Here is a 12,722-nt window from a genome sequence, read left to right as displayed (position 1 = left end):
TAAAAGGTAATAATAAAGAAAAAAGAAGACAAATTGGATATTAGGAAAAGGAATAAAAGAGGGTATTAATCAAAGAATAGTAATGGAATATATAGTAGAAACAGGATTAAACAAATGAATAGGGGAACACACAAGCTGGGTTTTATGGCATGGGAGCTGAACACGCAGCCGCCAGAAATACAGCTTGGGTGAACCCGAAATAGAACTAACAATAAAGTAAAATAAAATATGAAAAGAAACGGGACTATCATCCATGTATGAATATAAGCAGTTGGTGGCAGTATGTGCCTATGGTGCGGAATACGCCAAAATTCCGAAGAAGAAGAATTTACCAATTGTATTGTGTTTTGCTGAGCTGTAGGGTGGGACTTCCTGTGTCGAATGTTTGTTGTGGTAATTTAAAACCGTTCCAGGAACAGCTATTCGGATTTTATGTAGCCTACACGGCACAAGAGAAGACTGTAATCTGACTTGACGTCTAGTAGGCTACGCGTTTAATATCGGCCATAAAGCGAAAAGGTTAGTGTGCTTTTTTTATGCAATGCAAAATTATAACATTGTTGTGAGCTGTTGATATTGAGCTACAGTAACTTAGCTTTCTGTTATTAAATGCAAAACTTTAGGTACTTTTATGTGCGGTAATATGTCAGCGACCCTACCAGCAATTGTGCCCGCCGCATGTAGAGCCACGGCCGCGGTAAGTCATCATCGGCACAAGCACACAGCGCTCTCAATAACGGAAACAACCCTCTTATTTCGGATTTTACGTATTTATATATTGCATGTTATTTTTTATTTTTCTCCAGGTGATATTCCTCCATGGCCTAGGAGACACAGGGTAAACTGTAACACAGTTATATGGCATGACTGAATGAAGTTCGTGATAAGCACTTTTACCTTTTTTTCAGACATGGATGGGCTGAAGCTATGGCTGGGATCAGGACACCTTATGTAAAGTACATTTGCCCTCATGCGTATGTATTGAATATTTTTTATTCATAACTTTAAAATAAAGCACGTTGGTGTGTACGATATACCTTGTGACCTGATATTTGACTGTGATTATGCCTTTGTTGAAATATGCTTAACTCATTAAATCAAAACTGGAATAATCTTTGATTTAATATTGGAATATTTTATACTTTAAAATGGTTTTCAATCCTGGTACTGGGGACCTACGTCTTCATGTTTTGTATATCTCCCTTATCTGACACACTCTTGAGTTCATGGAGCTCTCTTCTAATCAGCTGATGATCTGAATAGTTTTACATGTGTGTTAAATAAGGGCAACATACAAAATGTGCAGATCAGTGGGTTCAACAGGACTGAAAACCACTGCTTAAAACCCAGGGCCGTGCAGAGACCTCTGGAGGGCAGGTGCTCAAAAGTATAAAAGGGGAACATGGAACACGCCTTTTTAATGGGGCTGTGCTCCTTGCTGATATGTGTATCGAAATGGATGCTTCTGTATTGATACAGCAGCAAATGCCATGACGCAGGTTTGAAAAAGAAACACAGAACAAAAGACCATTTTAAGTTTAAATGTTAAAGACATTTTTTTGCACTTCTTAATTACTCTGGAATTATATTATTATTGTTGTTGTTGAGTTTACAGGGTATGGTGGTTTTGCTGTTGTAGGAAAAAAAATATTCCTGTTTTATTTCAAATATAATTCTATTCTAATCCTGTTCTGAATTTATTCATTTTTTAAATGATAATGATTATAAAAACAAGATTGATAAGTATAATTCGGAGGACGAGAAAATCAGTATAAGCCTGTTTTACCAGTGTTGTGATAATTATTTTTAAGGCACTCTACGGTTTTTAAATAAATACTGTAATAATAATAGTTCAAAGTATGAATAGTTTTTAGTTAGATAACATAAAAAAGATGACACCTTGACGCGCTTAAATTTTTTCCCAATTAAACCGCAAGAATGAAAGAGAACAAGCACCTTTATTGCTGTGTGTAGAACTACGTTAGCTGCATTTTTAATATTTAATATTAATTTTAATAAAATGTAAATTCGTCCCCCGCAGTTTATTTGAGCTCGAGCAAGTGTTTTCACATAGAGGTTTCTAGATTTAAATGAAAAGAGACATGAACTGACATTTTATTTGTATCCAAAATCAGGAGATACGAGAGCTGAACACTCTCTTGCAGTGCATGTTTCATTCATACTCGAAGCCAGAGGGCGCTCTCGCAGAGAAACTTATGACGTGCAGGAAATTCCTAATATGGACAAACGCACACGGCTATCGCTGTAGCTGTGCTGAATAAAAAGCAGAAATGATTTTACTGATGAAACGTTAAGACAATAAACACACGATTGCGAAAAATATATGGTTTATGTGTGTTTTTCAAGTTATCTCCAGGTAATAAATAAATAAACTATATGAAAAATGCAGTACTGATTGACATAATTTAGTATAGAAACTATAAAATATATTTCCTGAATTATTCTGTGATAAAAATGGGAAAAAGGTGTTCGTAGTAGCCTTTATAAACCAATCATAAAATTGTCATTAGGAAAACATTTAGGGCTGTCGCGATTTGTCGATTTTAGTCGACTAGTCTATTTTGAAAAATCATCGACATCGACTTCATTTTGATCACGTTGACTAAACGGCAAAATACCGGAAATGGCGCATTTCACGGACGAGAATCCATAAAACACAATTTTAGACAATAGAGTCTGAGAATGTGTCGTCACAGCAGCAATGCATTCTGGGAATTTAGGTCATGGGAGCTACAGCGGAGACTGAGTGGTAGTGAATGTAGACGTTTTATATTATTTAATGTTTATATTATTCTACTTAAGATCGCGTTGCAGTGGTTAAGGCTTACTGTATCATCAATTGCCATATCCCTTTGCACAGCCGGTATGAAAAACTTGCTTTCTCCACGTTAGAAAGCCAAAAAAGCCAAGGTTTTACCTGCAGACATTGATGATAAGGGCTATGGCAATTGATCATTCCAACTAATTAATCTAAGTTGAATCATATAAACATTAAATGTATCTACATTCACTACGGAACTCGGATGAAAATTAAACTGAAACTCGGTATGGTAAACATCTAAAATAAAATGTGGCTTTATAATTCATCTCTGTAGATTTAATATATTATAGATGCAGTGATTTGCATTAAACTATAAGCCCTCACCACAAATAGAAGGAAATCGTATATGGAAATGTTATTTGCGGCGGCTCGTTAATACCCGGCCACTTTTTGTACAGATTAAGTTTCATTCATTCATTTATTTGATCGCTCGCATCGTTGTTCGGCATTGCTAGTAGGAATCTTCAACTTGGTTCGATCAAGTCAATGTATTTGTTTGCATAGCATCCACAATACACATCGTTTTAAAGCAGCTTCAAGTTCTGTTACCTCTATAATGGCTTAACTCTTAACACTGAGCAGTTTTACCGGGCAATATGACGATATAACAATGATCCACTGTTTGAGATCTAGCTATAGTGTATTCTCACCATACAAAATTAGCCATGGTTTTGCAACTCTAACCATAGTTTATCCATGGTATTTAATAAGATTGTGGTTATATGAATGGTAATACATATACCAAAAACACGGTCACTACACGTTTACTATAGTAAAACCATTGTTAATTGTAGTAAGTGTTTTAGCAGTTGGCCTATATCAGTACCACTGTAGTGAAGGAGACTGAATAGTGAATATTCACAGCCTCTCAAACAAACAACAGAGCAATTTTTTTATTTTTATTTAAAGAGATTTACATATTAGTCCGTTTTATTCTAAGCGTATGTAAGATGTTTTTCAAAAAATATTAATGTAAAACGGTCAGCTTTTTCTGTGGTGATTTGCATTTGTTTACGCTGTATGCTCATGAGCGTGACCTAAAACATGGCGGAATCCGACGCGGCGTGACGTAGGTTCCCATTCTCTATTTTCCAAGGCTGCATGATATATGTGACCCTGGACCACAAAACCGGTCTTAGTCACTGGGGTATATTTGTAGCAATAGCCAAAAATACACTGTATGCGTCAAAATTATAGATTTTTCTTTTATGCCAAAAAGTAAAGATCATATTCCATGAAGATATTTTATAAATTTACTACTGTAAATATATCAAAATGTAATTTTTGATTAGTAATATGCATTGCTAAGAATTAATTTGGACAACTTTAAAGGCGATTTTCTCAATATTTTTTTGCACCCTCAGATTCCAGATTTTCACATATCTCGGCCAAATATTGTCCTATCCTGACAAACCTTACATCAATGGAAAGCTTATTTATTCAGCTTTCAGATACTGTATAAATCTCAATTTCGAAAAATTGACACTTACGACTGGTTTTGTGGTCCAGGGTCACATATTAAACCCATTTAAAAATCATAATTAAGCATAATTGTGAATTCACAATTCGCGGCAGATGGCAGCTACAGTGCTCTCATTCTCATTCTCAATCACAGGAGAATACATCGCGATTTCAAAATTAAAGCTCAAACCCTTACTCTGAGTTTACAGGTTTTGATGTCCACATATTAATTTAATTACAGTGGCTATAGCATTTCTGTCCTAAAGAAATGGCCAAATATTAAAGATTAAGTGGACATTTAAATTAAATGGTTCTTTATAATACTTTATGCATTTCAACAGTTTTGTTCAATAAAACCATATGATTTCTTGCTTTTGATACTTTATTTGAACTAATTATTATTGCATCATTGCTATTATATATGTATTTTAAGTCATTTTAAAAGCCATTGTTCACTTAAATCAATTTTTATTACCCAAAAAAAAAAAATTATAGGGCCCTATGAAATCCGTTTTATTTCCAAATTTTTTTTCCATTTTCATTTTTCTATACTCTTTCAATTACAGTGGGGCAAAAAAGTATTTAGTCAGCCACCAATTGTGCAAGTTCTCCCACTTAAAAAGATGAGAGAGGCCTGTAATTTTCATCATAGGTATACCTCAACTATGAGAGACAAAATGAGAAAAAAAAATCCAGAAAATCACATTGTAGGATTTTTAAAGAATTAATTGGTAAATTCCTCGGTAAAATAAGTATTTGGTCACCTACAAACAAGCAAGATTTCTGGCTCTCACAGACCTGTAACAACTTCTTTAAGAGGCTCCTCTGTCCTCCACTCGTTACCTGTATTAATGGCATCTGTTTGAACTCGTTATCAGTATAAAAGACACCTGTCCACAACCTCAAACAGTCCAACTACAAACTCCACCATGGCCAAGACCAAAGAGCTGTCAAAGGACACCAGAAATAAAATTGTAGACCTGCACCAGGCTGGGAAGACTGAATCTGCAATAAGTAAGCAGCTTGGTGTGAAGAAATCAACTGTGGGAGCAATTATTAGAAAATGGAAGACATACAAGACCACTGATAATTTTTTTTGCAAATAAATTCTTTAAAATAAATTCTTTAAAAATCCTACAATGTGATTTTCTGGATTTTTTTTTTTCTTCTCATTTTGTCTCTCATAGTTGAGGTATACTATGATGAAAATTACAGGCCTCTCTCATCTTTTTAAGTGGGAGAACTTGCACAATTGGTGGCTGACTAAATACTTTTTTGCCCCACTGTAATTGATTTTAAAGTATATTAAATGTTTTTTAATTTTTTTTTTTTGATTTATTTTTTTCAGAAGTACTGCACATTTATGTTTTTCACCTAAATTGTGGTAAATAATATTTATGGTAAATACTCCTTTAAAAAGTGTTTTTTTTTATTATAATTTCATTATTAGTAGACTAGAACATGTGGATATGTTGTCATTCTTACACTATAATACTGAACTTTGATTTCAGTGATTTGGACTATGAGATGGACACTTGCTTCTTGCACTCTGTTGCACTTTACTTTTGCTTTAAAAAAGGATTTAATATAAATTTGGATTTCATTTGGTTTAATAAAGTATTCCTAAGTAAAATTGTTGATTTTTTTTTATTTTAATTTTTTTTGTGGAAAATTAATTGTTTAGATTAATCGATAAATTAGTCGTTAAAATAGTCGTTAGTGACAGCCCTAAAAACACTGAACAAAAACATTGTAGCCCCTTGCTGCAGCTAACCTTGCTTCCAGGCTACACACAGCAACAGCTGTGCATGATCTCTTCACGCCATTCTCGTAAAATAATAATTCAATAATATAAGTTTACAAGCACACCGCTTCGCTGAGAACTCCACATACCAGCAGCCGCGGACGTTATTGAAGGCATCCTGGTAGTGCCCTAAATTACTAAGGTAATTTCAAAGGTGTCTCAACGTGAGGGATCGCCCCGGATTAGATCGTCAAGTGAAAGGTCATCATGTGGATAATTTTATTTATGGCTAAATTATTATTAATTAATTTTACTAATAGTTAGATTGGGCAGGCCTTCACAAAAGGGCGTTTAATTACAAAAAAAATAAATAAAATGGCCTTGACAAAAGGGCACTTTGGGCATCAAGGGGAAAAGGGGCAGGTGCTGAAGCACCCACCGCACCCCCCTCTGCACGTGCCTCTCATATAAAGAGGCACGTGCAGAGTAAAACCACTCTCATATTCTTACCAAAGTTGCCTTTATTTGGTTAAATACATAGTAAAAAAAACCTGTAATATTGTGTTTTCTATTATAATATATTGTAAAATGTAACTTATCCCTGTGATGGCAAGGTTGAATTTTCAGCAACCATTACTCCAGTCATTAGTGACGCATGATAGTTTAACAGGGTTCCCACGGGTTCTTAAAAAGTCTTAAAGGGTTAGTTCACCCAAAAAACAAAACAAAAAAAAACTTCATTAATTACTCGCCCTCATGTTGTTCCAAACCTGTAAAACCTTTGTTCATCTTTGGAACACAAAAGATATTTTTGATGAAATCTGAGAGCTTTCAGACCCTGCATAGACAGCAACACAACTGCAATGTTCCCAGATGCAGAAACGTAGCAAGGATATCGGTAAAACAGTCCATGTGACATCAGTGGCTGAACTTAAATTTTGTGAAGCTACGGGATTACTTTTTGTGTGCAAAGAAAACAAAAATAACAATTTCTTAAACAATTCTTTTCCCTACGTTACCGTCTAGCATCATTTTGGAGAGTTTCTTTCACCAGAACGTAATCAGCGTTGTTTACATTCAGGAGAAAATGCTCGCATGAATGCAAACAGCGCTGATTGCGTTCTGAGAAACGCGTGCATATGCGTCGTGGTACTGTCCAAAATGGCGGAAGACGGTAACTCGTATTCTCCAAAATGGCGGAAGATGCCATGTTGAACATGTTTTGCATGGCTAAATAAACTAAATGGAGATTGGTGACATAGCCTCACACAGGTCAAGTTCACACCAGCTCTTACATTAAAAATAAGATGGAAAGATAAAAATGAATAGTTTCCATGGAACTAGTCTTTGCATCTGTTTGCAGATGTTTTAATAAGGCATCCTCTGTTGGAATAGAATTGGCTAGGTGGCGCTGTCACAAAAAATAAGGTATAAAATAGAAATGCAGACCTGGAACTGCAGCGTTCGGTATTGCAGGAACATAGTATTGGGTAGTGTTTGTTCAGACCAATGCAAAAATCGATCCATGTTTTTACCCTGCATTCACGCAGAGCTGTAAATGTGAACTGGTGGATCGATAAGAAGATAATTCATTATAAAAATCTAAACAGTAAAATGTGTTTACATGTTATTTAATTAAAATATTAATTTATTGATGATTATTGTTTAATAATAACGAATACTTCTGACTCATCCATTTTCTTAAAAATGGTTTAAAGGCTGAAATGTGAAGTGTACTTCATAAAAACTTCATAACTTCACTTCATAAAACTTTTTGTTTTTGTGAAAACTTATCTGAACTGAAAATCTTGCTTTTTACAGTTTAAAAGTTTAAGCTATCTGCTCTCTAATCACTTGTGGTATTTTGATGTCTGTCATTGATTGGTATGTGCAGCACTGCTTCAAATAAATCACATTGCTTTGTTTTTTTTTTTAAATTTGTTATTTATTTATTTTTTTTTAAGAGGGACAATGGACAGTTAAAGACTGCCCCAGAATTAGCTACAGAGCTTAATTTCATCTGCTGTCCCTGGGCAGGAGAGTACCAAAACACATTAAGTAACAAAAACATCAATATAATAGCATGTACAGTAAAATCCACCCCATAATTTAAATTCTACATAAAGAAAAAATTTAAAGAAATATAATCCCCCACATAGAAACTACACGCCAAGTTGCTACAAAATATCCCCTATAGATATTACATCACCCTATAATAAAAATGATAAAAAATGAAGACCCCCGAAGCCATGTAACCATTTCAAAACACACAAATATTAAATGATCACAAACATTACTCGCCTTTAATCATATTTTCAAATGTAATTCAAACTGTTCAAAAGTAGGACACTGTTCCAGTTATTAACAGCTCTTACAGAACAGCCAAAATGCTGCACAATCATTTTTGATGAAGCTTGTGGGTCTTATGCTTTCAGTACGTGAATAAACAAATTCTTTTAAGGAAGAGGGTGCAAGGTTATTAACAATTTTGTACATTAAACGTCAATTGTAAAACATAACAAAATTGTCAAAAGTGAAGAAACTGTACTTTTTAATTATAAAACAATGATGATATCGGTTTCTTGTCAACTACTTTTAAAGCAAGTTTATATAAGGTATATAAACGGGTGCAAATACGTTTTTCAGCCTGGTTCTCATAGGAGCACCTGGAGATTTGGTTTGGTCCTCACTGCACATAGTGTGACCAATTAAATATAACTATAAAAAATTAATTAATAATAGTGATGATAATATTATTGCACTTTTAGTGCACTTTTTTTTTTTTTTTTTTTTTTTTTTTTAATAAACAAAATAAAGTGTGATAATACTATACTATTATATTTGAAAATAAAAAGGGAGTATTAAATAAAAATACAGTTATTTTATAGTAAACTTTTGCTAATATTTGCTTTTTTTAAATGAATTTTCATTATTTTCATACTTAAAATCAGCAAATTTTTATTTTAGCAGGCTGCCGGTAAGTAAGTATATGCGCTGACGATTGAAGAACGTCAGTGAAAGAAATGTCACAGTTTTGCATTGTGCTTTGACAACGGCAGTGGATAGCCTAGATTTATGCTTTCAGTTTAAATGGAATGTAGATGTAGTGTTACAGTTTTGTCGATCTAAAATGGTAATTGTGCATTAACAGCTGTCAACCATGTCGGTATGCAAATGAACTTATTTTATTTTGGGCGGACAGTGCACCCCTGTATATAAAGGTAAAAGAGTAGATTTTCCTGCTTGTGACCATGAAGTACAATAGGAAAAATTATAAAAGATCAAAGAATGCAAGAAAACTCTTGCAGCTTCTATTGAAAGTTGACTCCGTATAAATTTAAAATTTATAAGTTGAGGTGTCACTCCACATACTTTTCAAATATTAAAATGAGAGTAAAATAACTCAAAGATATTTAAAATCTGACACAATTTGTAATTTTTCACCATTAACTAATATATCTGGTTGGACCGCCGCCTCCTTTTTGTTTTCAAAATAAGTAGGGGCCCTAGGGTTGATTCCTGAGGAACACCTGTGGAACAATCTCTTTAAAAGGATATATGTGTTTTAATCCTGATGCACTGTTTCCTTGATGTAGGATAAGACTACCAAAAAGTTAAAATGTAATAATTAAGATATTATGATTTAGAGTGTTAAATGCCTTTCAATCAATAAACACAGCACCCACAGCCCCACCCTTGTCTAATTTTGACCGAAGTTGCTCAATAAAATGGCATATGTGTTCAGAAGAGCAGGAGAATAGTTCTATTCTACATAATTATTCATTAACATTGGGTCTCATTCATGAAACTGGCTTAAATATATGAGTAAATTCTGAGTAATTTGCACGTAAAACAGACTTTCTCAAAAACTTTCCTCCGGATTCACAAACACTTTGTAAACTTCCGATTTGATAGTTAAACATGTTAATGCATTCCAATCGTTCGTAAATGGGGTGCTTATCAGATTAGGAAACATGGTCACTGATAGCGCCCAAATAATTGTAGTAAATCAAAACTTCAAAAATGCAATAAAAATAAACCGCATGAATCTGTAAACATATTTAAAGGGTTATGAAAATGAAAATTTTGTCATTAATTACTCACCCTCATGTCGTTCCAAACCCGAAAGACGTCCGTTCATCTTCGGAACTCAAATTAAGATATTTTTGATGCATTCTTATAGCTGTCTGACCCTCCCATAGACAGCAATGGAACATACAGCATACGCCATTTGTTCAGTGGATACTCTCCAAAATCCCCAGTGATGTGGAGTAGGGCTGTCACGATATTAGATTTTTCATATCACGGTTATTGTGGCCATAAGAATTCACGGGCAAATGCAGGGCACAAGACTCTAGCTTTCTTTGTTTTCTTTGGAGCTCCTATATAATAACAAGAGAAAAAATACTGTCAATTTCAACAGTATGATGAATAAATATTAATGGTAACACGTTACAATAAGGTGCCATTTGATAACATTAATGTATTAACTAACAATATATTTATTACCCAATGTATTATTCTTTGTTAATGTTAATAAAAATACAGTCGTTCATTGTTCATGTTAGTTCACAGTGCATTAAAGTTTACAAACACAACTTGTGATTTTAATAATGCATTAGTATGCTGAAATTAACATTAACTAAGATTAATAAATGCTGTGGAAGTATTGTTCATTCTCATTTCATGTTAACTAATGTAATTAACTAATGTTAACTAATGAACCTTATTGTAAAGTGTTGCCATATTAACATCTAAACTGATACTTTAACCTGTTAGCTTGTATACCCGTATTTTAAGCTCTTTAACCTATAGTTGCGCTGGCGCCACTGAAGTCATGCAGTAAGAGCGCTGCTAATTCAATTTTAATGTGCATCTAGAACGGCTGCAGATGATGCATTAAGTGCATGGCACTGCGACCAACTTACCATTTTACAGAGTTTAATATAGTAATGTGGTCGCTCAGTTTTTCAAGATCAGTTTTAATCGTGTAACTGTTAACAGATTTGAACAAAGAAATGAAGTGTTACTACGCACAGGCCGTATTGATTGCAAATACAAAAATAAGACAAGTAAAGAAAAGATGGTACTAATTAAAATAATCACCCTTTACTTAAATATATGAATACAGAAAACCTCTGTTAACAGATTAATGTAACATTTCCCATTCTAATGACTAGTAAAAGTCATTCAAAAGTAAGTCAACTTACTCTGAACACGGCTCTTCTCGGATAGCTGCGAGTGCTGCATCGTTGTCTTGTTTGACAGGTGTCAGGGTTAAGGCGCAATACTGCCACCTGGAGGTCAACCAGGTACTGGCGCTGGAGTATTTACATGTGGTGTTATCAATCCTGTTAATTTTAAATATTGCGGTTATCGCCAAGACCGGTATATCGTCACACACTAAATTAACATGATATCGATAATTATTGCTTTGAATATCACGGTTATCGTCAATACCGGTATATCGCGACACCCCTAATGTGGAGCAGACGAATTGTTGAATAAAGTCGTTATTTTTGTTTTCTTTGCATACAAAAAGTATTCTCGTAGCTTCGTGAAATTACGGTTGAATTCCTGATGTTACATGGATTATTTTACCGATCTCCTTGCTACGTCTCTGGATGTTGATCATGTTAATTTCATTGCTATGGGAGGGTCAGACAGCTCCCAGAATGCATCAAAAATATCTTAATCGTTACTTTTCACGCTTTACATGTTACCTTTGGGAGATATTATCAGGAGACATGGTGTTAGCTTTCACTGTTATGCTGATGATACTCAGCTCTATATTTCTTCGCGGCCCGGTGAAAAACACCAAATTGAGAAACTAACGGAATGCATAGTCGATATAAAAAAACTGGATGACGAGTAATTTCTTACTGCTAAATTCTGAAAAAACAGAGGTGTTAATTATCGGACCTAAAAACCCCACATGTAATAACCTAGAACACTATCTAACACTTGACGGCTGCTCTGTCAATTCTTTTTCATCAGTTAGGAACCTAGGTGTGCTGTTTGATAGCAATCTTTCATTTGAAAGCCATGTTTCTAGCATCTGTAAAACTTGTTTTTCCATCTCAAAAACATCTAAATTTTGACCTATGCTCTCAACGTCAAATGCAGAAATACTAATTCATGCGTTTATGACCTCAAGGTTAGACTATTGTAATGCTTTATTGGGTGGTTGTTCTGCAAGCTTGGTCAACAAACTACAGTTGGTCCAGAATGCAGCAGCTAGAGTCCTTACTAGAACCAGGAAGTATGACCATATTAGCCCGGTTCTGTCAACACTGCACTGGCTCCCTATCAAACATCGGATAGATTTTAAAATCTTGTTAATTACTTATAAAGCCCTGAATGGCTTAGCTCCTCAGTACTTGAGTGAGCTCTTATCACATTATAGTCCTCCACGTCCGCTGCGTTCTCAAAATTCTGGCCGTTTGATAATACCTAGAATATCAAAATCGACTGCGGGCGGCAGATCTTTTTCCTATTTGGCGCCCAAACTCTGGAACAATCTACCTAACACTGTTCGGGAGGCAGACACACTCTGTCAGTTTAAATCTAGATTAAAGACACATCTCTTTATCCTGGCGTACACACAACACACTAATACGCTTCTATTATTCAAATCCGTTAAAGGATTGTTAGGCTGCATTAATTACATCAACC

General features: G+C 34.5%; 1 protein-coding gene across 6 annotated transcripts in view; it reads left to right on the top strand.

Annotated features, from left to right (window-relative positions):
• The first annotated feature begins 270 nt into the window (after positions 1-270).
• The window catches only part of lypla1 (lysophospholipase 1), a 48,029-nt gene continuing 35,577 nt past the window's right edge, over positions 271-12,722 (top strand). Inside the window, exons 1-4 of one of the 6 annotated variants that reach the window (XM_058781595.1) lie at positions 271-519; positions 624-697; positions 807-838; positions 909-974. In XM_058781595.1, the coding sequence (XP_058637578.1) occupies positions 632-697; positions 807-838; positions 909-974 (164 nt within the window). In that variant the 5' untranslated portion in view covers positions 271-519; positions 624-631. Of the gene's footprint in view, positions 520-623; positions 698-806; positions 975-12,722 lie in introns of those variants that run through there. The other 5 variants (XM_058781590.1, XM_058781589.1, XM_058781591.1 and 2 more) reach the window with 5 other exon arrangements.

This window comes from Onychostoma macrolepis, chromosome 07 (assembly GCF_012432095.1).
Source record: "Onychostoma macrolepis isolate SWU-2019 chromosome 07, ASM1243209v1, whole genome shotgun sequence".
NCBI classification, from domain to species: Eukaryota; Metazoa; Chordata; class Actinopteri; order Cypriniformes; family Cyprinidae; genus Onychostoma; species Onychostoma macrolepis.
The sequence above is the reverse complement of the archived record's forward strand: the minus strand, read 5'-3'. Positions and strand labels throughout refer to the sequence as shown.